General features: G+C 27.0%; 4 protein-coding genes across 17 annotated transcripts in view; 3 read left to right on the plus strand and 1 right to left on the minus strand.

Moving 5' to 3' along the window:
- Positions 1 to 26,908, minus strand: part of LOC120359273 — a 61,197-nt gene extending 34,289 nt beyond the window's left edge. For 6 of the 9 annotated variants that reach the window (XR_005576073.1, XR_005576071.1, XR_005576075.1 and 3 more), the window contains exons 1-2: positions 22,907 to 24,379; positions 8,576 to 8,758 (exon numbers count right to left, since the gene is read on the minus strand). The gene's annotated coding sequence lies outside the window, so the exon portion shown is untranslated. Of the gene's footprint in view, positions 1 to 8,575; positions 8,759 to 15,044; positions 15,267 to 22,906; positions 24,380 to 25,826; positions 25,944 to 26,425 lie in introns of those variants that run through there. The other 3 variants (XR_005576078.1, XR_005576077.1, XR_005576076.1) reach the window with 3 other exon arrangements.
- Positions 684 to 7,379, plus strand: LOC120359270 (odorant receptor 43a-like). Of its 2 annotated transcripts, none has more exons than XM_039456175.1 (7): positions 684 to 928; positions 2,563 to 2,832; positions 3,221 to 3,689; positions 3,948 to 4,047; positions 4,239 to 4,358; positions 5,766 to 5,903; positions 6,195 to 6,316. In XM_039456175.1, the coding sequence occupies exons 1-6, from the start codon at positions 892 to 894 to the stop codon at positions 5,883 to 5,885; spliced, it is 1,116 nt and encodes a 371-aa protein (XP_039312109.1). In that variant the 5' UTR covers positions 684 to 891; the 3' UTR covers positions 5,886 to 5,903; positions 6,195 to 6,316. The 2 variants fall into 2 exon arrangements, with proteins under 2 accessions (XP_039312109.1, XP_039312108.1); XM_039456174.1 differs by lacking the exon at positions 5,766 to 5,903 and adding an exon at positions 6,517 to 7,379 and having other exon boundaries at positions 690 to 928; positions 6,195 to 6,350.
- Positions 9,735 to 14,999, plus strand: LOC120359269 (odorant receptor 82a-like). Of its 2 annotated transcripts, none has more exons than XM_039456158.1 (6): positions 9,735 to 11,692; positions 11,822 to 12,290; positions 12,540 to 12,639; positions 12,832 to 12,951; positions 14,104 to 14,259; positions 14,421 to 14,999. In XM_039456158.1, the coding sequence occupies exons 1-6, from the start codon at positions 11,386 to 11,388 to the stop codon at positions 14,472 to 14,474; spliced, it is 1,206 nt and encodes a 401-aa protein (XP_039312092.1). In that variant the 5' UTR covers positions 9,735 to 11,385; the 3' UTR covers positions 14,475 to 14,999. The 2 variants fall into 2 exon arrangements, with proteins under 2 accessions (XP_039312092.1, XP_039312091.1); XM_039456157.1 differs by having other exon boundaries at positions 9,744 to 9,820; positions 11,423 to 11,692; positions 14,104 to 14,999.
- Positions 15,725 to 24,835, plus strand: LOC120359268 (odorant receptor 43a-like). 4 transcript variants are annotated; one of them, XM_039456151.1, is made up of 6 exons: positions 15,725 to 16,344; positions 20,849 to 21,118; positions 21,355 to 21,823; positions 21,949 to 22,054; positions 22,234 to 22,353; positions 24,387 to 24,830. In XM_039456151.1, the coding sequence occupies exons 1-6, from the start codon at positions 16,320 to 16,322 to the stop codon at positions 24,612 to 24,614; spliced, it is 1,218 nt and encodes a 405-aa protein (XP_039312085.1). In that variant the 5' UTR covers positions 15,725 to 16,319; the 3' UTR covers positions 24,615 to 24,830. The 4 variants fall into 4 exon arrangements, with proteins under 4 accessions (XP_039312085.1, XP_039312086.1, XP_039312083.1 ...); XM_039456152.1 differs by lacking the exon at positions 15,725 to 16,344 and having other exon boundaries at positions 18,880 to 21,118; positions 24,387 to 24,542; positions 24,692 to 24,835; XM_039456149.1 differs by lacking the exon at positions 15,725 to 16,344 and having other exon boundaries at positions 18,880 to 21,118.
- Positions 26,909 to 27,267: the final 359 nt, after the last annotated feature.

Consider the following 27,267-nt stretch of genomic DNA (forward strand, 5'->3'; position numbering starts at 1 on the left):
TTTAATATGAATGTAAAATAGTTTGTTAGAAACACGAATAGCAACATCGTTGTACGATACATTCATATTTATAGTACGAAAAAATTCATATGATTGCAATTTTCTGGTGTTTTAAGTGATAAGCGTTTTAATCTCAAAGTATTGACCGTTTCACGCATGACATAGATAATTCATTATTTATTCCTGTTCAAATATTAAACAAGAATAAATTATGCGTTATATGCGTCATGCATGGAATAGAATTTATTCTTAATGTTTTTTGTTTAAGTCATATATAACACCTGCACGTATGTTTTTAGCACTTATTTGAAATTCCATCTACAAATTGTCACTTTAAATTAACGGAAAGAATCCCATCCTTCCTGTTCTGTGGCTATGCCTCGACTGACCGATGAAAACTATAGCTCGAAGCTATAGATTCATTAGTAATGCACCGTCTAAATGTTCAATAAAACTGGCAACTCTTTTCTCTCGGCGGTAACATTTTTTTAGTAAAACAAAAAATTTACAAATGTGTACTTTTATGTGAAATTTTCAACGGCTTAGTCTTGTAATTATGAACCTGAGAAAGTTTTTATCTTCTACACAATTGTGACTATTTATTTGCAAGCTCATTGGTAGCGAAAGATACAAAACATAAAACCGTATGAAATTGTACAGACCGTCGTGAACTTTAAGTGCTCATTTCGCGGATTCCCTGTTATAATTTATTCATTACACTCTGCCACCGAATAAAAACTTTGACGAGACGATAACAGCTTAACAGCGAAAATGTTCTTACTGGTTGTTGAAATATTTACGACGGTGCAACGTATCGTGTTTCATTGGAAATATGTATCATAGCAACGTTTAGGAAGTAAGAACAACAACGTTGACGAAACAAGACCAGTAATGCTTTTACCAATGGATTATTCAAATAAATATAATGGTGTTTCTTTTCATTATCAGTTAATAATTTTAACAAATAGTGAAGTTAATATAAAATATAATATCTTTCGGTATCATTTACTTTTTTAGTAGATGCTCGAGTCCATCAATAAATTTCAAATTCCACATCTATAAGTTCTTAATTAAAGGGGCAAAAATCTATGAATTATAAAAACTCTTATGTACATTAAATATTTTGATATAAAAAATAAATATTATTTGAGAAAGTCGCCAATACTGGTAACCCATTTTATTTTAGGATAATATTTTTTGAACATAAACTTAAAATAATGATTTAGAAACATAAGTACAAATTAAAAAAAATTTTTCTTTATCAGATACCACTTTTGTAATACTATTTCGTATTTTGTAACAATTAATGTTTTTGCCACACTCAAAAAAGAGCATCTGAGAAATATTTAGAACCCCTAAAACAACCACCCCAGATAATGATAGCAGAATTCAGACAACGTATAACAAAGAAAGTGTTATGTGTAAGATAAACTAATAAAGTAAATAATCAATTATATTTTTATATAATAGGTAACAAAATTTATAAATTTAAAAAGCCAAAATTAATCCTCTCTACTTTCTGCAATGTTTTAGCATTTTATTTTAGATTTGTTGCGTCCGACAATATTTTACCTACCTTGTAATGTTCAAGCAAATATAAAAAATTTATGGAATATATATCAATATTGTAATTAAATTTTTCGTATTTATAATCTGTTTTAACAAAGAGATAGAGTCACTGCACCAGTCAATGAACAAATAAAAGTTGAACTAGTCAATAAACATATAAATTAAATTTTAATATAATTACATTTTTAAATAAACAATGATATTTTAATAAAATGTTTATGAAAATTAGATCATAAAAAATACAATTAGTTTGCAATTTATTATTTCAAAGTTTTATTATTTTAATACTTTTCTAAACATAGTCATTTACTGGTGATTGTTCAGCGACTGGTACAGTGACCCTAATTTGCTTTACACGGCATAACAATTTATATTTCAACCTGCATTATGAAATAAATTATAAAAATGTAAAACATAAACAAAACAGATTTTTGAAGCTACAAACACGTAAAGCAATCTAATATCATTAATAATATGCTCACTATTTTATGTTTCAACTATGCAATTTGAAAAAGAAAATTATACAAATTTTATTCTTGTGACTCAAGAATTTGTTTCTATATACAAGATTTTATATAGAAAAAACAGTATGTACAACCGTGAATTTTTTTTTAATTATCTAAGCAGATTATGTTTTTATCAGTATTAATACATTGCAATATATTACAGTTTACGAGAAATACGTGATTGCCACTTTAGGAGGGGTTGGCCAATATTAACGACTTTTCTCTATATACACATAGCTTTATACATGTATATATGTATACATATTGATTATACATATAGATATATATTTACATATTTAAACATTTATACACATAATAAGAAATTTAGGCATTATTATGTACATTAATTAATCACAGTGTTAAATAAAATTGGACATTGTTATGTAATAGAATATATATATATATATATTTACATACATTTATATAATTTTATATAACTAAATATGATTATATGTATATCACAAATTTTTACCGAATGATTACGCAGATTTAAAATGGGCAATTAGTCTGCATCGGAATATGTTACAAATTATCGGTTTGTGGCCACAACAGACAGAGGATCAACAAGACAAATTCTTTTTGACGTTTCGGATGCTATTAAACGTTTTCATAATAACTTCTATAGTGACTGTACCGGCTTTAGTCCAACTGATGAAAGTATGGGGTGATATGCTTCAGATAATAGATAATTTGCAATACACCCTGCCTTTTCTAGTAATAGAACTTAAAATCTTCGTTATTTGGTACAAAAGAAGAGGTAGTATGTTAACAAATTTCTTAAGTATCTTGTAAATTACAAAGGAAAAATTTTTTTATATATCTATATACAATTTTATGTTAATGTGTATGTTAATGTTAATGTATAATATATATTGTATATACAAATGTTAAAATATATAATACACGTTTTATATATAATTATATATAAATATATATAAAAAATTTTGTCTCGGATTTAATATCTTATTTGTTATTTTTTCAAGTAAAATATTTTTATTTTCCAAAATATCAAATGTTAATTGCAACAAATGTACGATTAAATTTAACTACTAATTAAAGTAAGAAAAGAATATCGAGACAATATAAGAATAATATCTTTTATGCACATATATATATACAATTATAATCATACATTATTTTTCTAGTTTTATCGCTGTTAATTAATATGATTATAAAAGACTGGTTAAAAGTAAAAATAGATCAAGAGCGAAATGTCATGCTAAAAAACGCCAGGATCACCCGCTTACTTATCAAAAGTGGAATATTTATATCAGTTTTTGCAGGGCTTAGCAGAATAAGCTCTACATTTTTTAGACAATACTTTGAACACATGAGAAATCTCACTAATCCTGAAGGATCTTTTCCGATACCTACATATTACTGGTTTGATGTAACCAGCAGTCCGAAATACGAGCTAATATATCTGGCACAAATAATCGGGATGATTGCAGGCGGTCTCACTTATGTCGCAGTCGACAATTTTCTTGGATTATTGATCTTACATGTATGTGGTCAGATGGAGAATCTGCATCTACGATTAATGAATCTGAGGAAGGATCCAAAATTCAGAACGGTTTTAAAGTACAATATTAAAGAGCACATCCGTTTGATAAGGTTCTCACGAATGCAAGTCACGTTTAAATATAAATTAGACAAGTTCTTTTCCTTATAGAAATTGATTAAAATATTAATAATTAAAGTTTGAATTACTAACAGTACACAGTACAATTTTTTTTTATTTTTATCTTTTAAACTTCTTAAAAAATAATAATATAATGTTCTTAGAATTTTCTATTATTTCAAGAATGCAAAAATATTAGTATAATATTATAGTATTAATGTTATTTTTTATTTCATATTATATCTAAGCAGATCTGTAGAAGCCATTGACAGCACGTTCAATTTATTGCTGCTGGCCATGATAGGCTTTTTCAGCATTCTCTTTAGTCTTCATGGATTTCTAATAATTAACGTAAGCAAACATGATTATTTTTTGTATACCTCATTTTATTAAATGAAAAGTTAATATTTTGTTAAGATGTGTTACTGTCACTATCAAAAATTATCATCAATATTATATCATATTATTATGTAATAATTTAGAAATAATAAATAATGTAATCCATTTTAAAACATAATGTAGCTAAGTTATATTTAGTTTAGGCTGTTAATCGAGATAGTAATTTGTCTATCACACAATTGGCTTTTTATATTTCCGCGGGTGTAACTGTTTTAATGAACACTTGTCTTTATTGTGCAGCAGGCGAACTTCTCGTGATTCAAGTAAGTATATTAATAATTTTTGTAATAATAATGAAACAATGACAAATTTTCTAATTCCATAATTGAAATATTTTTATAATTTTGATTGTATATGTTACTATTAATTAAAAATCGTTACATATTTTTCATAGATTTAATAATAATATAAGAAAAGCATTTAGTAAATCGTGTAAAATTGTCGTTTGTTTGATTGCATTAAATATATATACAGGATGTTTGGTAATGGTCGTATCCACGTTTTATCATAAGAGATGATTTACTTCTTCACACCATATAAATTATATGGAGTGCAGTCAGTAAGTCATAGTTAAGGCACGCTCTTATGGTAAAACGTGGATACAACCATTATCGCATACTCTGTATACGTTTATAATAATTTATTATAACACTTTTCTTTTGCTTTATTTTGTTTAACTTGTACACCCAGCGATTTTGATTCTGTATGGGCAAATTTTCCAAACTCAGAAACCGCTATCTTTCTACATACTTACAGTTCATGATTATTGTAACGATCAATAAACTCTAGTCGTTACATTAATCATGAACTGCGAATAGAAAGATAGCGACTTCTCACTTTGTAAAATTTTCCCATAGACAGAATCAAAGTCGCTGGGTCTACCATGTTGTAAAAATACAAAGTGAAACGCTGCGCATAATGCGCGGCGGCTCAACGCATCAAAAACCAATCAAAAATTTGTCCCAAAATTAACGCAAAATTCAAACAGTATTAGACCCAATATTAAAAATGTATAGTATAAATACAGATAAATTTATTAATTATGTAAAGTTTTTATAACATACTTGATAATTAATTAACATTTGTTATATAAATTACTTTAAACGACTGCGCATCCACGAGAACGTTTCATCTTGTATTTTTACACCATGGGCTCTACAACAAGAAAAACAAAAAATTTAGTAAATTTTGCAGAATAAAGCAAAATGCTTCTTTGATCGGAGTTTAAACTTTCCTTACAAAAATAATTCACCGATTTTCACCACATTTTTAGCCAGTTCTGTCATTTCTATGACAGTTTCTTACACTTTCAAGCACGCGTAGTTTATTGCAAAGGAACCTGATGAGTATACGTAAGTATGCAGTTATGAGTATTTTTGAGTAAATTGTCCGTATTCAATTCTCGTTTCTCAAATAATGAATGACAACATGTTAATACGTTAGTCTTTTATTTATAAAAGGAAGAGCAAGTACTTGGAATTTCGCATAACTTTAAATATATTTTACTCCTCAAATTTACACATAGCAACGTTTATACTCTAAAATACTCATAAGTACGTTATTACTATGATTGATTAATAGTCACTCATTTTGCCGGAAAAGTTTCTGTTTACGAACCTAAAAACGAAATTATATAACTTATTAAAGTTAATGCACGTTTTTCTTTGTAGAAAAATATAATGGTAGTGCACAGCAACATTGTAACATTATTACATTCCTGTAGTGCAGTAGTGTTCAGTAGTATTTTTCTACAAGAGTCATTACTCAAACTAAGCTTTCTCGTGAGCTAAAAACGGTAAAATATTTTTGTAAGTGTTGGTTTACACTTTAAATAAATTGAAAAAAATAAGCATTAATAGTCTCAGCCCTTATAGTATATAAATCTATATATTATAAAAATAGTACATACCGAATGTAATTGTGTTCGTATGCGCGCGTGGTTGCGTGTATGTGTCAATACATTAAATTCTCAATAAATCAAATCTTTATCACTTCTGTATAATAAAATGATCTATTTTTAATCATTATTTCTTTTCTTTTTTTATTACACTGATTTAATAATTTTTCAGCAATTAATGAATATAAAATGTATTTTTTAGAATGAAAAAATACATAGCGCTACATGGGAATGTATATGGTATATTCTAGAGCCGAAAGCAACGAGAAATTTGATATTAATTATGCTCTGTGCAAAGAAACCACTCAATATCACAGCGGGAAAAATATTCCCAATGACAATGTCTACATACTGCAACGTGAGTTATGTGAAGCATACAAAATATAAGAGTAACTTTTTCTTAATTTACTTGAATCATGATACAAAATAAATTTGTAGAAATTATTGTGCGTTTTATAATTTCTTAACATATGTATTTTTCTAAAGTCTTCAATGCCTTTCTGTTAAAAAATCAAACATTTCAGTTATTAAAGACGTCGGCGGGTTATATGTCTATGTTACTTGCTCTTCGCAATTAATAAACATCTGATGATTATGGAAACAACGGAAAAGGCAATGTCACTTCAGTGTCTTTGCCAAGTTTGATTTCACGGCGCAGAAATGTAAACAGTAATATGCATAAAGCAGTAGCTGTTTATCATAGTCGCATAATTATAAATAAAACAAATGGCCTCTTTTTGCGAGAGCTTATTAATTGTGATAAAAAATTTTAGCACATAGTATAGTATTCACCTAGTGGTGCCAAAATTAGCTTATACGTCACAAAAAGTTTTTCTTTGATTTGTTTTCTTATTTGCTTTACTAATATAAAAAAAACAAAAATCTGGTAGAACTCTTTATTTCATTTTTTTCTGATTTGCAGTAATTTAAGATATTTTAATATAATACTCGAATTTCACAATTACCTAAAAAAGCTTTGGAATATTTTCTCTTCGAATAAAAATATGAAAAATGACATTTCTCAATATAGTATCATTTTTGTTGTACAAAAAATATATTGTATACGCAGATAAAAGAAAAATAAAAATTATAGCACTAATAATTTAAAAACTCTTGTTTTCCTGTTATAAGTATTTTATTGTTAAAGTGTTTTTAAAGCATAAACATTCGGATATAAATAGTACGCAGTCTTTCAGCATAAATTAGTCGAATTAATATAGTCAAATTATTACCTGTCACATATTTCTTGTTGTCATTATGTAATTTCTCAACTTGCTGATCAAAACAACACTGTAGCTATGCATTAATTGATAATTTAAAATCTAATGATGGAATGTAACATAATTGATTAATAAACGTAATTACAATACACTTATAATTGCTTCAATTACACTGTAAATTAAATGATATTGCCACTCTACGGTTACAATAATTACCACTCTACACTGCAATTACTTTAATTGTAATTAAACTGTAATTACCAATCTCTAACATTTTATAAAATACATAATAATACAAAATTAAGATGATTTATACATAACAAATTATATAGAAGATGGACCAAGAGTGTTATAGTAAAATCATGTTGCTGAAATAATATTTTATATGTGACTTACATACATCTACATTTAGAGATGCTAGTTAGTATCGATACTATTAAAATTGGTTTTTAATTGAACACGTAATTTTTTGTTCCTTAGTCCATATCGTAAAATCATTTGCGTTTTAAACTTTTGTTAAAGATTGTATCGTAATGATATGATTTTCAACCGTAAGCTTACTTAGTTTCATTTTTCTAGTATACGATTAAAAAGTAATGACAACAACAATTGGTGAAACTATGAAATCTTTGCAAATTTGTGAACAAACTTACGGCAAATACAGAATAATTTTTGAAAAATAACAACTTTTTTTAAAAATTATCATAACAACTTGATTTATAAAAAAAGTTAAAGTTAAAGAATTAAAATCTTATAAAACATATGTTCCATTGTTATGGATTTATAATTTAATGTTAATTTTGCAATATAAGAAATGTTTATTTTTATGATATAAAATTAGTGAATAACATGAGATTTTCAATAAATTTAGCTTTAATTCAGTGAATTTAAGAAATTTTAATACAATTTAGTGTCAAAAAGTAAAATTTACATCTCTAGATTTATGTATTTGTATAAACTGTATGTCTAACTTGATAAAGTTATTAAGATATCAAAAGGGAATAGCGTCATTCTGTCGAGTGTCTGTCAATTATATATTATACTACTTAAACAATTAGAAACGTAAGCTGTACGTATTAATCTGAAATAAATTAATAAGACCTATGAATTAAAAATGGGTTACGATTGCACGACTCAGAGAAAAGAATCAATTCAATATTAAATACCTTCAACATTTATTAAGAAGCTAGCACAAAGGAAAACGCTAAAAAATATTTTAAAAGACGATTAAGTTTAACCAGTCCACGAAAAGCGATATTTGTCAATTATTATCAGACACCCCATAATTAGTTATTAAAGTGGCCTTAATGTAATTATGAAGCTTATAATTAAGAAGCATTAACTACTTTAAGTATCACCGTACCTTGTAGACATGTTGATCTTAAATATTCTTTCTTGAGCAGGAGTTATATAGAGTTCATGTATAATGTTGTAAACGACAATGGCACGTGTGCAGAAGTACGCAGCAAGTTCACGATTTTGAGATCAATATGAGATCAATCCAGAAGTAACATCAATTTTGCACCAAATTCTAACTTGCAGTAACCTATTAAATAATTATAAAAGAATTCAGTAGTTGTTTATCATAGCTCATACATCTGTAAAAAAATTTTAAAAAATGTTATTTGTTCTTCATTTGTAACTAGAGTTATTAACTGTGATAAAAATATTTTTACTCTTATTCAACATGAATATAAAACAGTTTGCTAAAAAGACAAGTAGCAACATCGTTGTACGATACATTCATATTTATAATATAAAAAAATTCATATGGTTGCACTTTTCTGGCGTTCTAAATGATAAGCGTTTTAATCTTAAAGTACTGTTCGTTTCACGCATGATATAAATAATTCATTATTTACTTCTGTTCGAATATTAAACAAGAATAAATTATGCGTTATATGCGTCATGGAATAGAATTTTTTCTTAATGTTTTTTTGTTCAAGTCATATATAACACGTGCACGTATGTTTTTAGCACTCATTTGAAATCCCATCCACAAATTGTCACTTTAAATTAACGGGAAGAATCCCATCCTTCCTGTTCTGTGGCTATGCCTCGACTGACCGATGGAGACGATAGCCCGCAGCTATAGATTCATTAGTAATGCACCGTCTAAATGTTTAATAAAACTGGCAACACTTTTCTCTCTGCGGTAACATTTTTTTAGTAAAACAAAAAAATTTATAAATGTGCACTTTCTATGTGAAATTTTCAACGGCTTAGTCTTGTAATTATAAACCTGAAAAAGTTTTTATCTTCTACACAATTGTGACTATTTATTTGCAAGCTCATCGGTAGCGAAAAAAACAAAACGTAAAACCGTATGAAAATGTACAGATGTATAGGCCGGTGTACTTCAAGTGCTCGTTTCGCGGATCCCTTGTTATAATTTATTTATCACACCCTGCCACCGAATGAAAACTTTGACGAGACAATAACAGCTTAACAGCAAAAATGTTCTTACTGGTTGTTGCAATATTTACGACGGCGCAACGTATCACGTTTCATCGGAAATATGAATCATAGCAACGTTTAAGCAGTAGGAACGTTGACGAAACAAGACCAGTAATGCTTTTACCAATGGATCGTTCAAACAAATATAATGGTGCTTTTTTTCATTATTAGTTAAAAATTTTAACAAAAAGTGGATTTAATATAAAATATAATATCTTTCTGTATTATTTACTTTTTTCGTAGATTCTCGAATACATCGATAAATTTCAAATTTCTCGTCTATAAGTTCTTAATTAAAGTGGCACAAATCTATGAATTATTTGCCAATCTTATATATACATTAAATATTTTGATATAAAATATAAATGTTATCTGAGAAAGTCGCCAATACTGGTACCCTATTTTAAGATAATATTTCTTGAACTTAAGCTAAAAATAAGGATTTGAAAACATAAGTACAAATGAGAAAAGCTTTCCTTTATCAGATACTATTTTTATAATACTATTTTGTATTTTGTAATAATTAATGTTTTTGCCACACTCAAAAAAAAGCATCTGAGAAATATTTAGAACACCTGAAACAACCACTGTAGATAATAATAGCAGAATTCAAAAAAGTATCACAAAGAAAGTATTATGTGTAAGTTAAACTGATAAAATAAGTAATAAAATACATTTTGATATATTAAACAACAAAACTTATAAATCTAAAAAGAAAAAATTAAACTTTTCTACTTTTTACAATATTTTAGCATTTTATTCTAGATCTGTTGTGTATAACAATATTTTTCTTAACTTGAAGTATTCAAGCAAATATGAAAAGTTCATGGAATATATATCAACATTGTAATTAAAAATTTTGTAGTTATAATCTGTTTTTACAAAGAGAAAGAGTCACTGCACCAGTCAATGAACAAATAAAAGTTGAACTAGTCAATGAACATATAAATTAAATTTTAATATAAATACATTTTTAAATAAACAAAGATATTTTAATAAAATGTTTAAATTAGATCATAAAAAATACAATTAATTCACAATTTATTATTTCAAAGTCTAATACTTTTCTAAACATAGTCATTTACTGGTGATTGTTCAGCGACTGGTGCAATGACCTTAATTCGATTTACACGGCATAACAACTTTATATTTCAACCCGCATTACGAGAAAAATTATGAAAGTAAAGAACATAAACAAAAGAAATGTATGAAGCTACAAACATATAAAGCAATCTAGTATTATTAATAATATGCTCACTACTTTATGTTTCAACTATGCAATTTGGAAGAGAAAATCATGCAAATTTTATTTTTGCGTCTCAAGAATTCGTTTCTACATAGATTTTATTAAAAAATGTGTATGTACAACTATGGATTTTTTTTTAATTATCTAAGCACATCATATTTTTATCAGTATTAACACATTACAATATACTATTGTTTCCGAGAAATACAAATACATGCCACCTTAAAGGGGGTTGGCCAATATTAACGACTTTCCTCTATATAGCTTCATATGTGTATATATGTATACATATTTATTATACGTATAGATATTCATTTACATATTTAAACATTTATACACATAATGAGAAATTTAATTATTATTATGTATATTAATTAATTACAGTGTTAAATAAAATTGGATATTGCTATATAATAGATTATGTATATTTATTTACATTTATATAATTTTATGTAACTAAATATGATTATATGTATATGAAAATTTTTTTACCGGATGATTACACAGATTTAAGATGGGCAATTGGTCTGCATCGGTATATGTTAAAAATTATCGGTTTATGGCCACAACAGATAAAGGATCAACATAAAGAATATTTTTCGATTTTTCGGATGCTATTAAATATTATCATAATAACTTTTGTAATGACTGTACCGGCTTTAGTCCAACTGATAAAAGTATGGGGTGATATGCTTCAAATAATAGATAATTTGCAATACACCCTGCCTTTTTTAGTAACGGAACTTAAAATCTTCGTTATGTGGTATAAGAAGGGAGGTAGTATGTTAACAAATTCATTAATTATCTTGTAAATCCAAAGAAAAGAATTTGATATATAATTGTATACAATTATATATTAAATATGTCTATTGTATATACAATTATAATCATACATTATTTTTCCAGTTTTATCGCTGTTGATTAACATGATTGTAAAAGACTGGTTGGGAGTGAAAATAGATCAAGAGCGAAATGTCATGCTAAAGCATGCCAGGATCACCCGCTTACTCATCAAAAGTGGAATATTTATCGCAGTTTTTGCAGGGCTTAGCAGCATGAGTTCTGCATTTTTTAAACAATTTTTTGGGCATATAAGAAATCTCACTAATCCTGAAAGATCTTTACCGATGCCTACATACTACTGGTATGATGTATACAGCAGCCCGAAATACGAACTAACATATCTGGCACAAATAATCGGAATGATTGCAAGCGGTATCACTTACATCGCAGTCGACAATTTTCTTGGACTATTGATCTTACATGTATGTGGTCAGATGGAGATTCTGCATCTACGATTAATGAATCTTGGGAAGAATCCAGACTTCAGAGCGATTTTAAAGTACAACATTAAAGAGCACATCCGTTTGATCAGGTTCTTACAAAAGCAAGTCATGTTCAAATATAAATTTGGACGAGTTTTTTTCTTTACAGTAATTGATTATAAAATTTATCACTAAAGTTTGAATTACTAAAAGTACACAGTATAATTTTGTTTTATTTTTATCTTTTAAACTTCTTAAAAAAAATAATAATATGTTCTTAGAATGTTCTATTATTTCAAGAAAACAAAAATATTTTATAATATTAATGTTATTTTCTATTCCATATTATATCTAAGCAGATCTGTAGAAGCAATTGATAGCACGTTCAATTTATTGCTACTGGCCATGATAGGTTTTTTCAGCATTCTCTTCAGTCTTCATGGATTTCTAATAATTAACGTAAGCAAACATAATTATTTTTTTGCATACCTTATTTTATTAAACCAAAAGTTAATATTTTGTTAAGATGTGTTACTGTCACTATCAAAAATTATCATAAATATTATATGATATTATTATGTAATAATTTAGAAATAATAAAATACTGTAACTATTTTGAAACGTAATGTAGCTAATTTACATTTAGTTTAGGCTGTTAGTCGAGATAATCACTTGTCTATTACACAATTGGTTTTTTATATTTCCTCGAGTGTATCTTTCTTAATGCATACTTGCCTTTATTGTGCAGTAGGCGAACTTCTGGTAATTCAAGTAAGTATAATAATAATTTTTGTAATAATAATAACACAATAGTGAATTTTCTAATTTTATAATTTGGAATATCTTCATAATTTTGTCTGTATATGTTACTGTTATTTAAAAATTGTTATATAATTTTCATAGACTTAATAATAATAGAAAAAAATCATTTAGTAAATCATGCAAAATGATAGTTTGTTTAATTGCATTAAATATATATACGTTTATAATAATTTCGACATTTTTGTGTTTGCTTTATTTTGTTTTTTTTAACTTGTACATTGTAACTTGTATGCATTTAATATATTTTATTGATATTTATGTTGAGTTGTATGTGCACACGGATGTTTAAAAAGTAATATAATTATCTATTTTAATCTTATGTCCGTTTTCTCCAATGCGGTTTAGTTCAGTGTTACAATGTAATATTCAAATATTTACGAGAAAATTGCATTGAAAATTTCAATATCTTTTTTATGTCTTTTGGTTCTTTTTTTACTATATAATAAGGTTATTATACTAATAACTTTATAATTTACTATATAATAAGGTTATTATACTAATCAATGAACATATAAACAATTTTAATGTATATTTTTAAATAAAACAATGAAATTTTAATAAAATCTTTATAAAAATTAGGTTAAAAAAAATACAATTGATTGGCAATTCATTAACTTAAAGTCTGATTATTTTAATATTTTTCTGAAAGTGTCGTTTACTAGTGATTCAGCGACCGGTGCAAAGATCCTAATTATCATCTTAATTGAATGGTGTGGTTCCAAAATATACAATGCATGCTGTAAATACAAAAAGAACATTTTATATTAAACAAACGTTTTCATAACTCAATCTAACCGTTCTCGGGGTAAAAACGCTAAAATATTTTTGTAAGAGTCGGTTTAAACTATAAATCACATTAAAGAAAATAAGCATTAATAGTCTCAGCTTTTATAGTTTATATTATTAAAATAATACATACTGTTTGTAATTGTGCGTGAGTGGCTGTATGCATGTATCAATACATTGAATTATCAATAAATCAAATCTTCATCACTTATGTGATATAAAATTATCTAATTTAAATCATTAATCCAATGTTTCCTACATTACACTAATTTAATAATTTTTCAGCAGTTAATAAATATAAAATGTATTTTTTAGAATGAAAAAATACATAGCGCTACATGGGAATGTATATGGTATACTCTAAAGCCAAAAGCAGCAAAAAATTTGATATTAATTATGCTCTGTGCAAAGAAACCACTTAATATCACAGCGGGAAAAATATTCCCAATGACAATGTCTACATTCTGCAGCGTGAGTTATGTGAAACATATAAAATATAAGATTATTTATTTCTTAGTTTATTTAAATCATAATACAAAATAAATTTTTTAAGATTATTATGCATTTTATAATATCTTGATATATTTTTTCAAAGCTTTAAGTGCTTTACCTTAAAAAATCAAACATTTCAGTTATTAAAAACGTCGATGGGTTACGTATCTATGTTACTTGCCGTTCGAAATTAATGAACAGCTGATAATTCTGGAAATAATGGCAGAGGGAATATCAATTCAGTATCTCTATCAAATCCTATTTCACGACGTAAAAATACAAACAATAACATGCATAAAACAATAGTTGTTTATCATAATCGCGCAACCATAAATACAGCAGAATGGCCTCTTGTCGCGAGAGTAATGTGATAAAAATTCAAGCATATAGTATAGTATTTATCTAGTGATGATTAGAAATTAGACATCATGAAAAGTTTTCTTCTGATTTGTTTTCTTATTTGATTTACTAATATAAAACAAACGGATAACTGGCAGAACTATTTGTTTCTCTTACTGCGATTTGCAATAATTTTGCAAAGATATTTTAAAGTAATACTTGAATTTCACAATTTCCTAAAAAAAACTCTATTACGGAATATTTTCTCTTCAAATAGAAATATGAAAAATGACATTTTTTAGTTTTGTGTTGTACAACATACATTTTGTATACGCAGATGAAAGAGAAATAAAATTTATAGCGCAAACTAATAATTTAAAGGCACTTATTTTTCTATTTTAAGTATTTTACTGTTAAAGTATTACCGTATCTTATAAACATGTCAATCCTAAATAATTTTTCTTGAGCAGGAGTTCATGTATAATGTTGTAAACGCCAACGGCACATGTGCAATAGCACGCAACGAATTCACGATTTTAAGATCAATAACCAGAAGTAACATCAATTTCGAAAAAAATCCTAACTCATATCGTAGTAATGCATTAAATAATCATAAAAACAGTAATCGTTTATCATAGCTCACGCATCTGTAACAAAAAATTAAGCAGTGTCAGTTTTTCACTTGTACCGAGCTATTAACTGAAATAAAAAATCACTCTTATTGTACCTTTATTTTACACAAACATAAAAAAGGTTTGTTAGAGACACTAACAGCAACATCGTCGTATAACAATTCATATTTACGTTTACAATATAAAAATTCATATAGTTGCACTCTTCCAGCTTTTTTAATGCAAGTAACAAAATAAAGACACATTATCTGGGCAGCAGCTTTTCTATTTTAACTGCTTTAACCTTAAAGTAAGATGCATTCTGTTTTACGCATGATACTAGCAATTCAATATTTATATTTGTTATACGAATGTTGAACAAGAATAAATAATGCACTATATACATTATGCATGAAATAGAATTCTTAGAGTCTTTTTATTAAAATCATAAACACGCGCACGTATGTCTTTAGCACTCACTTGGATTCTCATCGACAAATTGTTACTTTAAATTAACGTAAAGAATTTCATCCTTCCCGTTCTGTGGCTATGCCTCGACTGATGAAGACGATAGCCTGCAGCTATAGATTCATTAATAATGCACTGCGAAATGTTCAGTGAAAATGGCAACTCTTTCCTCTCTGCGATAAATTTTTTTTAGCAGCGCAAAAAATATCTACAAATGTGTACTTTCTATGTGAAATATTCAATGATTTCACTTGCTTTGTCTCTTTATTATGTGCTTGAAAAAGTTTTTATCTTATACGCAATTGTAACAATTCATTTGCAAGCTCTTTAATAGCAAAAAAAAAGAAGAATATAAAACCATATAAAAAAATACATGTCGGTGAACTTCAAAGGCACGTTTCACGAATATCCTATTATAATTCATACATTATACCGTTCCACCGAATGAAAACTTCGACGAGACGACAATAGCAAGTATTCTTCCAGTTGCAAGTTGTTGCAACATTTATGACCACGCAAAGAATCATGATTCAAGAATTTTGTTAGAAATATGAATTCTAGCAACGTTTAAACAGTAGAGATAATATCATTGATGAAACAAGACTAGTAACGGTTTGATCAATGAATAGTTCAAGCGAATATAATGGTGTTTCTTTTCATTAATTAATATTTTAAATAATATTTAATAATATAAATAATATAAATTTAATTAATAATTTAAAACAAATTTAATATAAAATAATAGTTTTTTATATCATAATTAAAAATCACTTTTTACTTATTAAATATTTACTTGTAATAAAGGCATACATTGGAAAGCGAGATGCAATAAGACATTTTGTATTTTGACTCAAAGTTTCGGAAAAATATTTTTTAATAATCATATTACAGATAACATTTTTTATTTTATGTTTAAATTAATTATTAAATCTATAATTTAATAATTAAAAAATAAATTATTTTTACATTGTGAAAATTTATTCATATTGTCAAAAATCCTATTCTATTTTACAATTCAATACTTTTTTCTAACATTAATTATTTTTTTAATAGAATCTCGAGTTAATAGATTTTGAAACAAGTCATTAATTCTCTACAGTCATTAATTCTTACTTAAAGTTATATAAATCTATGAATTCTGCTAATTTTTATATGTATACATTTAATACTTTAATTTAAGAAATAAAATTTCTATTTAGAAACTGCACGAGAGAATTGTTAAATATGAAGAAATTTTCAAAATTGTACTTATCAATTGTACTTTATTAATATTTTAAACTTTTATTTAATATAAGTAACATTTAATGACAAAAATATAAAAAAATATGAAGAAAAAATAGTGTGAGACAGAAAATTCTAATAAATTTAATTAACCTAATTCAGAAATATTTTATATATAATTATATATAAATAATTACATATAATTATTAACAATTATATCAAATATAATTTTACATTTTTTTCTTTTATTTGTATTGCATTTTTCTCTTTTCAAAAATAAAATAACATCAAGCTAAAAAACAATTTATTTTGCTCTATTTTGCTCTATTAAACAAATACAAATACTTCTATATTTGATTTATACACATTAAATGAGGCTCATTATCACAAAAGCATACGTTTAGGCCATTTAAATTAATGTTTTTTTCTAAAACACTAAAGTTTTTTAAAAAAATATGACTCACATCCTTTCCTTACTTACTTATTACTTTTTTTTCAAACCTATAAAGCTTTGTCTTCAAAATGTACGGTGGGCCAGAAAAATCTAATAATTGATTACAAATCTATTCACCTCAAAATTTTGATAAAATTATGAAAAATTATGGTTATGTACGAGATTGCTGATTCCGAATCTGATGTCAGAATTTCATAATTCAAAATAATGGATCTAAAATGACAAATTCTATAATAATCGTCTAATTTTTATTAAATTTAATCAAATTGATCAGGATTAATAGAAAGTTGACATGACAAAACAATCAGGATGAATTAAAAATTTTTATATTTTAAAATCAATTCTTAGATATTCAGACAATATTTCTAGGTTTTTAAATGCTTGATGCACTGTGTTATCATTGTTATTGATTTTGTTGATGTCTACCTTTACGTTATTGACTTTAAGATTCAATTTATTTCAAAAAATTTTTTGTATTTCGTATTTTTGTTTACCAAAGTATTCTTTATAATTAGCACTTCTTATTTGCCACGTTTAAACGTGGAGTCTATACTCTATATGATATATGCAGACTATTGCACTTCATAAATTTTATTCATTCGTGCAGTGGATTAACTGCAAACAAATCAGTTTGCCCAGACTGTTGCGCTGCGTGACAATAAGCCATCAGAAGTCTGTTCAGATCATGCTGATATCGAGCAGAAATTTCTGCTATTATTCGCCGTTGCGATCGACTGAACATTTTATCAAAAAGCAGACATGGACAACCTTTTTTTAAAGGTAGTGTACGTCATTGCGCATCATATTGCTGCAAGATCAAATCTAGAACACAAATTCTTGAATCTAACGATGATACGTACTTGGATTCTAACTTATGTTTTATCTTTTCAACAGACTTCCACTTTTGTTTACGTCTACTTTCTTGTGTCCTTATTGCAACTTTTACATAATTTATCTATTTAACATCTACATTAGATTTTTGCACAATTAATTTCCCCAATATATGTAGGTATAGGTAATAGCTTCCTAAATATCATCAGTTTTAGGTAACACATTGCAGTTGCTCAGTATAGGTCCATATTTCGCGATCAGTAAATTTTTCAGTTTAACTCATTATAAATTACTTTTTAGTTTAACTCATTATAAATTACTTTTTAATTACTTTAATAGAAAAAAAGATGATTTAGTATAAGGGTGGTATGGTATAATTGGATAAACAAGGTGAAAGGATCTATGAGTGCACTTTGATTTGCTCTATCATACATCGTTTAGCAGTTAAAGACCCAAAACGTATTTTAGCTAAATCGCAGAGTAATTTAATCATCATCATCATCATCATTCAATGACATCACAGCTCGAGGTGAGCTTTAGCCTGACACTATGTCCCTCCAACCATCACTGTTTCTCGCTATTCCTCTCCAGTTGTTGACTGACATACACTTCTGCTCTACCTCCACCCACTAGCGCGATGTCGGTCTCCTTAGAGAATCACTAGGGGAGAGACTCGCCAAGAAGGGTCATGTGCAAATTTTTACATTGCGACGTGAATATGTTGACGTCGACACGCGTCACGCAAAGTGACACGAACCACTGATTTCTTTGAGATATACTCATGACATTAAAACATTCTTTGAAGTATATTTTAAATTTAATTTTTGGTCAATTTTACAAATTTTGTGGTCCACTGTGCAATGCTAAAAATTGATTCAAAATCTTGGACAGAAAGTGAATTGATTAATCACATTCAAACAATTCAAATAACTGTTCGGCCAACGTAATTGATCAATGTGTGTCCGAGATTTCAAACCGATTTCTAACATCATGAACACAAGGCTTTAAAAGTCTTATATAATCGTTTATGAGTGTATATAGATCATTATATATGTATTTATACATAAATATAAAAAGAAAGGTGGGGTAAGACAGGGCAGTTTTGAGAATAAAGTTTGGAGAATGAATAAAAGCTAGGTTTCTATAATTAACGAGTCATTCCTATTTTTAAAATAGTCTTTGGACATTTGTCTTTCAATATATTTATTATTAAATTATAATTTTAAAATATTATAAACTTTAATGAAAACCAAAGAGACACATTTTTCCACATCTTGCCTAACGTCTGAGTTAATATGTAGGAGCGAGGGGGATAAAATGACGACCTTAAGGTTTGTCGATATTTGCTAATTTCTATGGTAATGTAAAAATAACAATCTATTTTTGTTATATTCACTAAAACTTTGTTCATTATTTGTAAAAATTAAAAGTTGTTAAACAAACTAAAATTTTTTAAAATTTATGTTATTTTAGGATATGTCAATTTCGTTATCTTGCCCCCATATGCGGGAAAGATGACTTTTAATACCAAATAAAGTGAAAAACAGTCAAACTTATACAGTTAAAAATATACTTTTATGAATAAAATTGATTTATTACAATATAATAATCTTATACTATTTTGATATTAGAACGTATTTGAAGAAAAATTTAAATAAAACAAAAAATATTTATATAATCTGCAAAAATAAAATTAATACAATTGTGATATACACTACGATACATATTGCGATTAAAATTACGTTATATATCGTCAGAATACGGTTAAAACCAAAAAAACTAATACACAAATGCATTACCTTGCCTATGCACAACTTTTGTCATCTTACCCTTATTTGCCGTGTTTATTTGTTTATGAAATATAAAATATTGCAATATAAAAATTGAAAAATATAAATATATTAATGTGTACGTTTTTAGCTATACAATATTGCAATTTTGTAGAAAAAATAAAAATATTTATTATAATTATGTTATTCCTTAGGAACAAACACTAAAAAGTTCCAATAGGTGCTCCAAAAACACATTTTTGAATATATTATAGATTTTCATGAACAGATTGAAATCAAACCATCACAGAATATCTGTTACCATTGGAAGTCTCTAATAATTTAAACATTAGTTTGTTATTTATTATTAACTTGAAAAAATTAACAATTTGTCCTCTTAACCCCCACTCCCCGCCCTTTTCCATATAGTGTATCATCGCGAGTATACCTGTGCTCTGTTAACTTAATTTTTTCTTATACGTTTTTTTGGTTCTTTTATAATTTTATTTTGTACTTTTCTTTCTTCTCCATTGTCTGTTTCCCCGTTGTTATATTTTCAGTAGACATAAAAAAATAGCAAAAATTATGAACTATCTCAATAACTAAAGTTGTCTACTTCGCTGAGTTGTCGGTCACTTTCAATGACCGATCAACCGCAACTGACACACATGCTCCATTGTGATTTCTGCATCCAAAATGGGTGATACAGATGATACCCCGTCTTACCTCTCTTTACTTTCTTGTCACACCTTTCCTATAAAAAAATTTATGTACAGTTATATAATAGATTATATATATTTATATATTTTTATATAATTTTATGTAATTAAATATATTTATGTATATGACAAATTTTTTACTGGCTGATTACGCAGATTTAGAATGGGCGATTGGTCTGCATCGCTGTATATTGGAAATTGTCGGTTTGTGGCCGCAACAAAACAAAGATCAGTATAAAGAATTCTTTTCGAAGTTTCGAAAGCTGTTTAATGCTACAGCCATAATTTACATATTAATTATACCGGGTTTAGCTCAATTGATTAATGTATGGGGTGATATGATCCAAATTATAGATAATTTACAATTCACATTGACCTTTTTAGTAACAATACTTAAAGTCTACATTATGTGGTACAAGAAAGGAGGTACTTCATTAATTAACAAATTCATTAAACCTTGTACATTTATTTTTACTTTATTATTAAACAAAATATTCTCACTTTTTAAAATATAAATTTTTAATTAAAATATATATGTGTATAATTTAATCAAAAATTAATTACTAATTGGATTAAAAGAACATCAAGCTGATACAAAAAAATAGTGTCTTTTTAATACATAATTAATTTTATATATATTTAATAACATATTATTTTTTCAGCTTTATTACTATTGATTAACAAAATTATAAAAGACTGGACGCGAGTGAAAATGGATGAAGAGCGAAATGTAATGGTAAAAAAAGCTAAGATCACTCGCTTAATCTTACAAATCGGATTATTTATTACAATTTCGGCAACGTTTAGTAGACCTGGCTCTATAATTTTTAAAGAATACATTTGGCATGTAAACAATCTTACTAATCATGAAAGATCTTTACCGGTTCCTGCGCACTATTGGTACGATGTAACTAGCAGCCCAAAATACGAACTGACATATTTGGCACAAACAATCGGGTTAGTTACATGCGCTATTACTTATGTTGGGGTCGACAACTTCCTTGGACTACTGATCTTACATGTATGTGGTCAAATGGAGAATCTGCATCTGCGATTATTGCATCTGGGAAACGATTCCGATTTCAAAGCGGTTTTAAAATACAACGTTAAAGACCACATTTGCTTGATCAGGTTCTCACAAAAGCAACTTTTGTTTCATATTTTAGCATTCAACTTTCATACAAAATAAATTCCAAATGTAGAATTTCTAGAATTTCTTGTAGTAAGTGTATTTTCTATTTTATATCACATCTAAGTTGCAGATCTGTAAAAATCATTGATGACACATTCAATTTATTGCTGCTTGCCATGATAGGTTTTTTTTGCGTACTATTCAGTCTTTTTGGATTTCTAGTACTTACTGTAAGTATAAATAATAATTTACTTTTTTATATAACTTATTTTATTAAAGCTAACATCTTATTAAGATGATCATCTTTTGCTGTTATCAATTAGCATACATATCGTGTTTTTTATGTAATTTAGAAATAATAAAATATTATAGTACATTTTAAAACATAATGTATCTAAGTTACGTTTAGGCTGTTAATCAAGATACTCAATTATCATTCGCACAAATGTCTTGGTACTTTTTGGCGAGTGGAACACTTTTAATGCACACTTGTCTTTATTGTGCGGTAGGCGAACATCTCGTGAACAAAGTAAGTATAATAATAGTTTTTGTAATAATATTAACAACACGGCGCGAATTATCTGTTTATATAGAATAATAAAATATTTTTATAATTTTCACTGTATATGTCAAAAAATTATTATTTAAAAATTGTTGTATAATTTTTCTAGCATATAAATAAAAAAAAACATTTAATAAAATATTTTAAAAAAACGTTTGTTTAATTGCATTAAACATAAACATTTGTAATAATTGTAACATTTACATTTTTAGTCATTTAATTTGCTTTTTATAAACTGTATGTATATGTTTAATACTTAATAAATTTTAATAATAATTTTTGGCTGTATTATACTTATATGTGTACTTGTTTAAATTAACATAATGTATCATTTATTTTCAACTTGCCCGTTTTCTTCAAACGGGCGGTTTAATTCAGAATTCTGTGTTCAGTAAATGTAGTATTTTGTGAGTAAATTGTGTCCAATTAAAAACACAAATTATAACAAATATCTTATAATTTTATAACACAGTATTAAACCATAATAAATTAATGATTCTTTTATTAATATATACTTTACCTGGCCTCATTCTGCAGATTACGCAGCAACATAGTTTTTAATAATGTTACCAGGCGTAAGACTTCTGGAACACAACTCAATTGTGCACATGCTAATTGACTGTCCAAAGAGAAGAATTGGCTCTGTGTTGATTGTGATTAATTGTTACATGGATTCACAATCTTGTTGCATGTTGTTACACTATTTTCTTATTCCCAACTCTTGCCCTTCTCGTGTGATCGAAATGATAGTCCAAACACTCTTTACAAAAGTAGAAAATAACATTTTATCTTGCAAGCTATTAAATGTTGTCTGTAAAGCACATATATTCAAAAGAAAATTACTATAATTTAATACAAATGTCACAAATGAAAAAGTGAGATAAAGTCATAAGAAAATTGCAAAAAAATACATAGTCCAGCTTAATATTGCAACTGCCAACATTGCTGGCGCGTGGATAACTGTCAATAACCGAACAGCTGCAACTAACGCGTTGGCTCGCTCGTGAATTCGAATCACGCGATATAGGGGAACCCCTCTGTCTTACCTCCCCAACTTTCTCTTGCTCCGTCATCCCCTACGTGTTTGTCAAACGAGAAATAAGTGATATGTAATATTAAAGTATTTACGACTTGCATCAAATTTGTATCAAAAGTTTCTAATGCAATGTCTTCTTTATCTTTTTTACCTTTTTTTATCTTTCACTATATAATAATTATTATAATCTTTTCTGAATGATGAGGTTGCAAAATGTGCAATTTGATTGATAAACGAGTTTTTGTACTCATACACTGAAAAAAAATTTAGTTATAACTACCAAATGTATAATAAAATAATATCAATTAAATATTTTGTCAATATAACCAAAAATAATTTTGTATATCTAAATGTTTAGTAAATATTAACAAATCTGGTAAAAATTACTAAATATTTAGAAAAGTAAAATTATTTTTAGTTACATTAGCCAAATATTTAATTTTTTTTTAGTATAGTTGAATATAGTTGAATATAGTTGAATATTCGTTTTTACATCTCAAATTTAAACACAGTACGTTTATATCACGTAAAAATAAGTACGTCATTACTATTCGAATATATTTGTATGCAACTACTTATTTTTCTGAAAAAGTTTTTATTTATGACCTAAAAACGAGATCATATTTAGCGTTAAACCGATAGCACATTGTCATTCAACCAACAGTTCTCGTGAACTAAAAATGATAAAATATTTTGAGAAGGATTGATTCAAATTTTGAACCACGTTGGAGAAAACAAATATTAAAAATCTCAGCTTATATTATAAATTTTTTAAACTGTATTTTTTAGAAATGTGTGCGTATGCGTGCGTGGGTATGTGCATGTGTCAACACAATCAATTCTAAATAAATCAAATGTTTATCATTTTTGTATAATACAATAATATAATTTATTTTATTTTGTGTTCATTAGACTGATTTAATCATTTTTTAACAATTATTTAATATAAAATGTATTTTTTTAGTGTGAAGAGGTACATAGCGCTACGTATGAATGTGTATGGTATACTCTAGAGCCAAAAGCAACAAGAAACTTGGCAGTAATTATGGTCTGTGCAAAGAAACCACTCAATATCACAGCGGGAAAAATGTTTCCAATGACAATGTCTACATTCTGCAGCGTGAGTTTTGTGATGCATGTAAAATATGACATTATATTATACCAAAATTATGACATAAAAACTCTTTTTTGAGATTGTACATATTATAATTCTTAATATATTTTTTTGAAACCGTCAGTATTTTATTGCTAAAAGATTAAACATTTCAGTTAATAAAAACGTCGGCGGGTTATCTATCTATGTTACTTGCCATTCGAAATTAATGTTAAAAAGTTACAAAATGAATTGGTACGTCTCTTGTATAATATATGGTATTATAACGTAATATTAATAATAAATGGTTTACATAAATAGCCTATGCATTAATTTTATAATAAGATTTTCACCGCATCTGTTCGTTTAGTTTCCTTACAACCCGTCAGCAAAGTTTACTAACATGTTATATCAATAGATTAAAATCGAATAAAATTTGCGAGCGCGACCGTCTGACGGCAGACTAGTAATAAAAATTAAACAAAACTGAAAATCTTGCTCGATTACGGCTGCCAATATATTGTTATAACATTAACAGGAGGTCAATCATGTAATTTCATATAAAACTTTTTACGTTTTACTCTTCACTTTTCATTTTTAATTTTTTACTCCTAGAGAATTTACGTGAATCTTTTCAATACAGCGATTATATGTTAGGTTAAATACGAGAAAGTTTAGTTTGGATTTTGATATTTATCTTTTTATTAGTTAAAAAATAAAATAATAAATATAAAATAATATCTACATTTCAAGATGTAATTGTTACTACAGCACATACATTTGACTTGGTTCGTACCTTTCCGTTTTTATTTTATTGACTTCTAATCACTTTAGGGGGGAACTTTCAAACTTTCATCTAAGAGAAATATTTATTTATGTAAATAAAAAAATTCTAAAAAGTCAATTTCTAAATAAATGGTCATATTCTTTAATTATGTTGCATAAACTTAATTTAAAAATATATTATTACATTTAATTTTGATGATTTATTGTATTAATTATTTTATTATGTAGTAATCAAATATTAAACATTACATTGTAATTTAATATAAACAGAGCACTTTAAAATTTACTTTATTTTAGTTTTTCATTTATGTAAATTTTAACGTAAATTAATGCAATACAATATCAAAAAGGATTAAATTTTTCAATACTGCCAAAACTACTACCACACTTTCATTCTAATTTCGAAGTACAATTATTAATTTCTTAAATTTTTGCCTCTCTACCATTAAGGTTGATAGCGTAAAAATTCATGTGAACAAGTTTATATTTCCGATTATGAGTGACTAAAATAATTCTGTGGATTACCTGTAGAATAACTGTACAATAACCAGGAGTAACATCAATTTCGAAAACACCAAATCCAGCTCACGTACTAGTAATTCGTTAAATAATTGTAAAAAACAGTAGATGTTTATCATATCTCTATAACAAAAAGTAAAGACAAATACTGAGTTGATTTGTAACACGTTATTATCTGTGATAAAAAATGTTTGTACTTTCATTGTATACTTGCTGTATACAAATATAAAAAAGATTTGCTAGAGAAATCGACAGCAATGTTGTCGTATTACAATCCCAATTCACATTTACATTTAAAATATATAAATCCATGTGGTTACACTTTAATTTCTTAAATACCAGCAGCAATACAAGCACGTATTGCTGCTTGTATTGCTGCTGGTATTTAAAAAACCAAAGTGTAACCAGTCTACGTCCAGTAGTTTTTTTAATTCTACGTTTTAATTGCATGCTAATTTCAATGTTTTAAAGCGCATTTCGCTTCACGTATGACATAGATAATGCATTATTTAACCATGTTGTTCAAACATTAAGCAAGAATAAATAATACGATATGTGCATAAAATAAAATACGTCCTTAAATTTTTTCTATTTAAGTCACGCACATGCACGTATATCTTCAACACTCATTTGAATTCTCATCGACAAATTGTTACTTAAAATTATTGTAAAGAATTCCATCCTTCCCGTTCTGTGTCTAAGCCTCGACTGACTGATGGAGACGATAGCCTGCAGCTATAGATTCATTAATAATGCACCGTCAAAATGTTCAGTGAAAATGGCAACTCTTTCCTTTCTGATAAATTTTTTTTAGCAGCGCAAACAATATCTACAAATGTGCACCATCTATGTGAAATATTCAACGATTTTACTCGCGCTTACTTTGTCTCTTTATTATGTGCCTGCAAAAGTTTTTATCTTATACGCAATTGTAACAATTTATCTGCGAGCTCTTTAATAGCAAAAAGAAGAAGAATATAAAATCATATAAAAAAATACAGTTGTATATGTCGGTGAACTTTAAATGCACATTTTACGAATTCGCTTATATTTTATACACTATACCGTTTCATCGAATAAAAACTTCGACGAGACCACAATAGCAAGTGTTCTTCCTAGTTGTTGCAACATTTATGACCGGGCAAAGTACCACGTTTCAAGAATTTTGTTAGAAATATGAATTCTAACAACGATTAAACAGTGGAGATTATATCATTGATGAAACAAGACCAGTAACGGTGTGATCAATGAATAGTTCAAGCGAATATAATGGTGTTTCTTTTCATTATCAATTAATAATTTAAAACAGGTTTAATATAAAAAAATATTATTTATATTATAGTTAAAAGTCACTTTTTACTTATTAAATATTTACTTGTAATAAAAGCATACATTGGAAAGCGAGATGCAGTACGACATTTTGTATTTTGATTCAAAGTTTTGGAAA

This window comes from Solenopsis invicta, chromosome 12 (assembly GCF_016802725.1).
Source record: "Solenopsis invicta isolate M01_SB chromosome 12, UNIL_Sinv_3.0, whole genome shotgun sequence".
Taxonomy (NCBI): Eukaryota; Metazoa; Arthropoda; class Insecta; order Hymenoptera; family Formicidae; genus Solenopsis; species Solenopsis invicta.

Bases quoted from the DNA above. Each gene is read 5' to 3' on its own strand.
- LOC120359270 (XM_039456174.1), top strand. From the start codon at position 892: ATGCTTTTACCAATGGATTATTCAAATAAATATAATG. The intron at 2,833-3,220 runs GTAGTATGTTAA...TTATTTTTCTAG, and splicing joins TATTTGGTACAAAAGAAGAG to TTTTATCGCTGTTAATTAAT. The intron at 6,351-6,516 runs GTGAGTTATGTG...CAAACATTTCAG, and splicing joins CAATGTCTACATACTGCAAC to TTATTAAAGACGTCGGCGGG.
- LOC120359269 (XM_039456157.1), top strand. From the start codon at position 9,784: ATGCTTTTACCAATGGATCGTTCAAACAAATATAATG. The intron at 9,821-11,422 runs GTGCTTTTTTTC...ATGATTACACAG, and splicing joins TCGTTCAAACAAATATAATG to ATTTAAGATGGGCAATTGGT. The intron at 12,291-12,539 runs GTTCTTACAAAA...ATATCTAAGCAG, and splicing joins GAGCACATCCGTTTGATCAG to ATCTGTAGAAGCAATTGATA.
- LOC120359268 (XM_039456149.1), top strand. From the start codon at position 20,812: ATGTATATGACAAATTTTTTACTGGCTGATTACGCAGATTTAGAATGG. The intron at 21,824-21,948 runs GTTCTCACAAAA...ATCACATCTAAG, and splicing joins GACCACATTTGCTTGATCAG to TTGCAGATCTGTAAAAATCA. The intron at 22,055-22,233 runs GTAAGTATAAAT...AGTTACGTTTAG, and splicing joins TTGGATTTCTAGTACTTACT to GCTGTTAATCAAGATACTCA.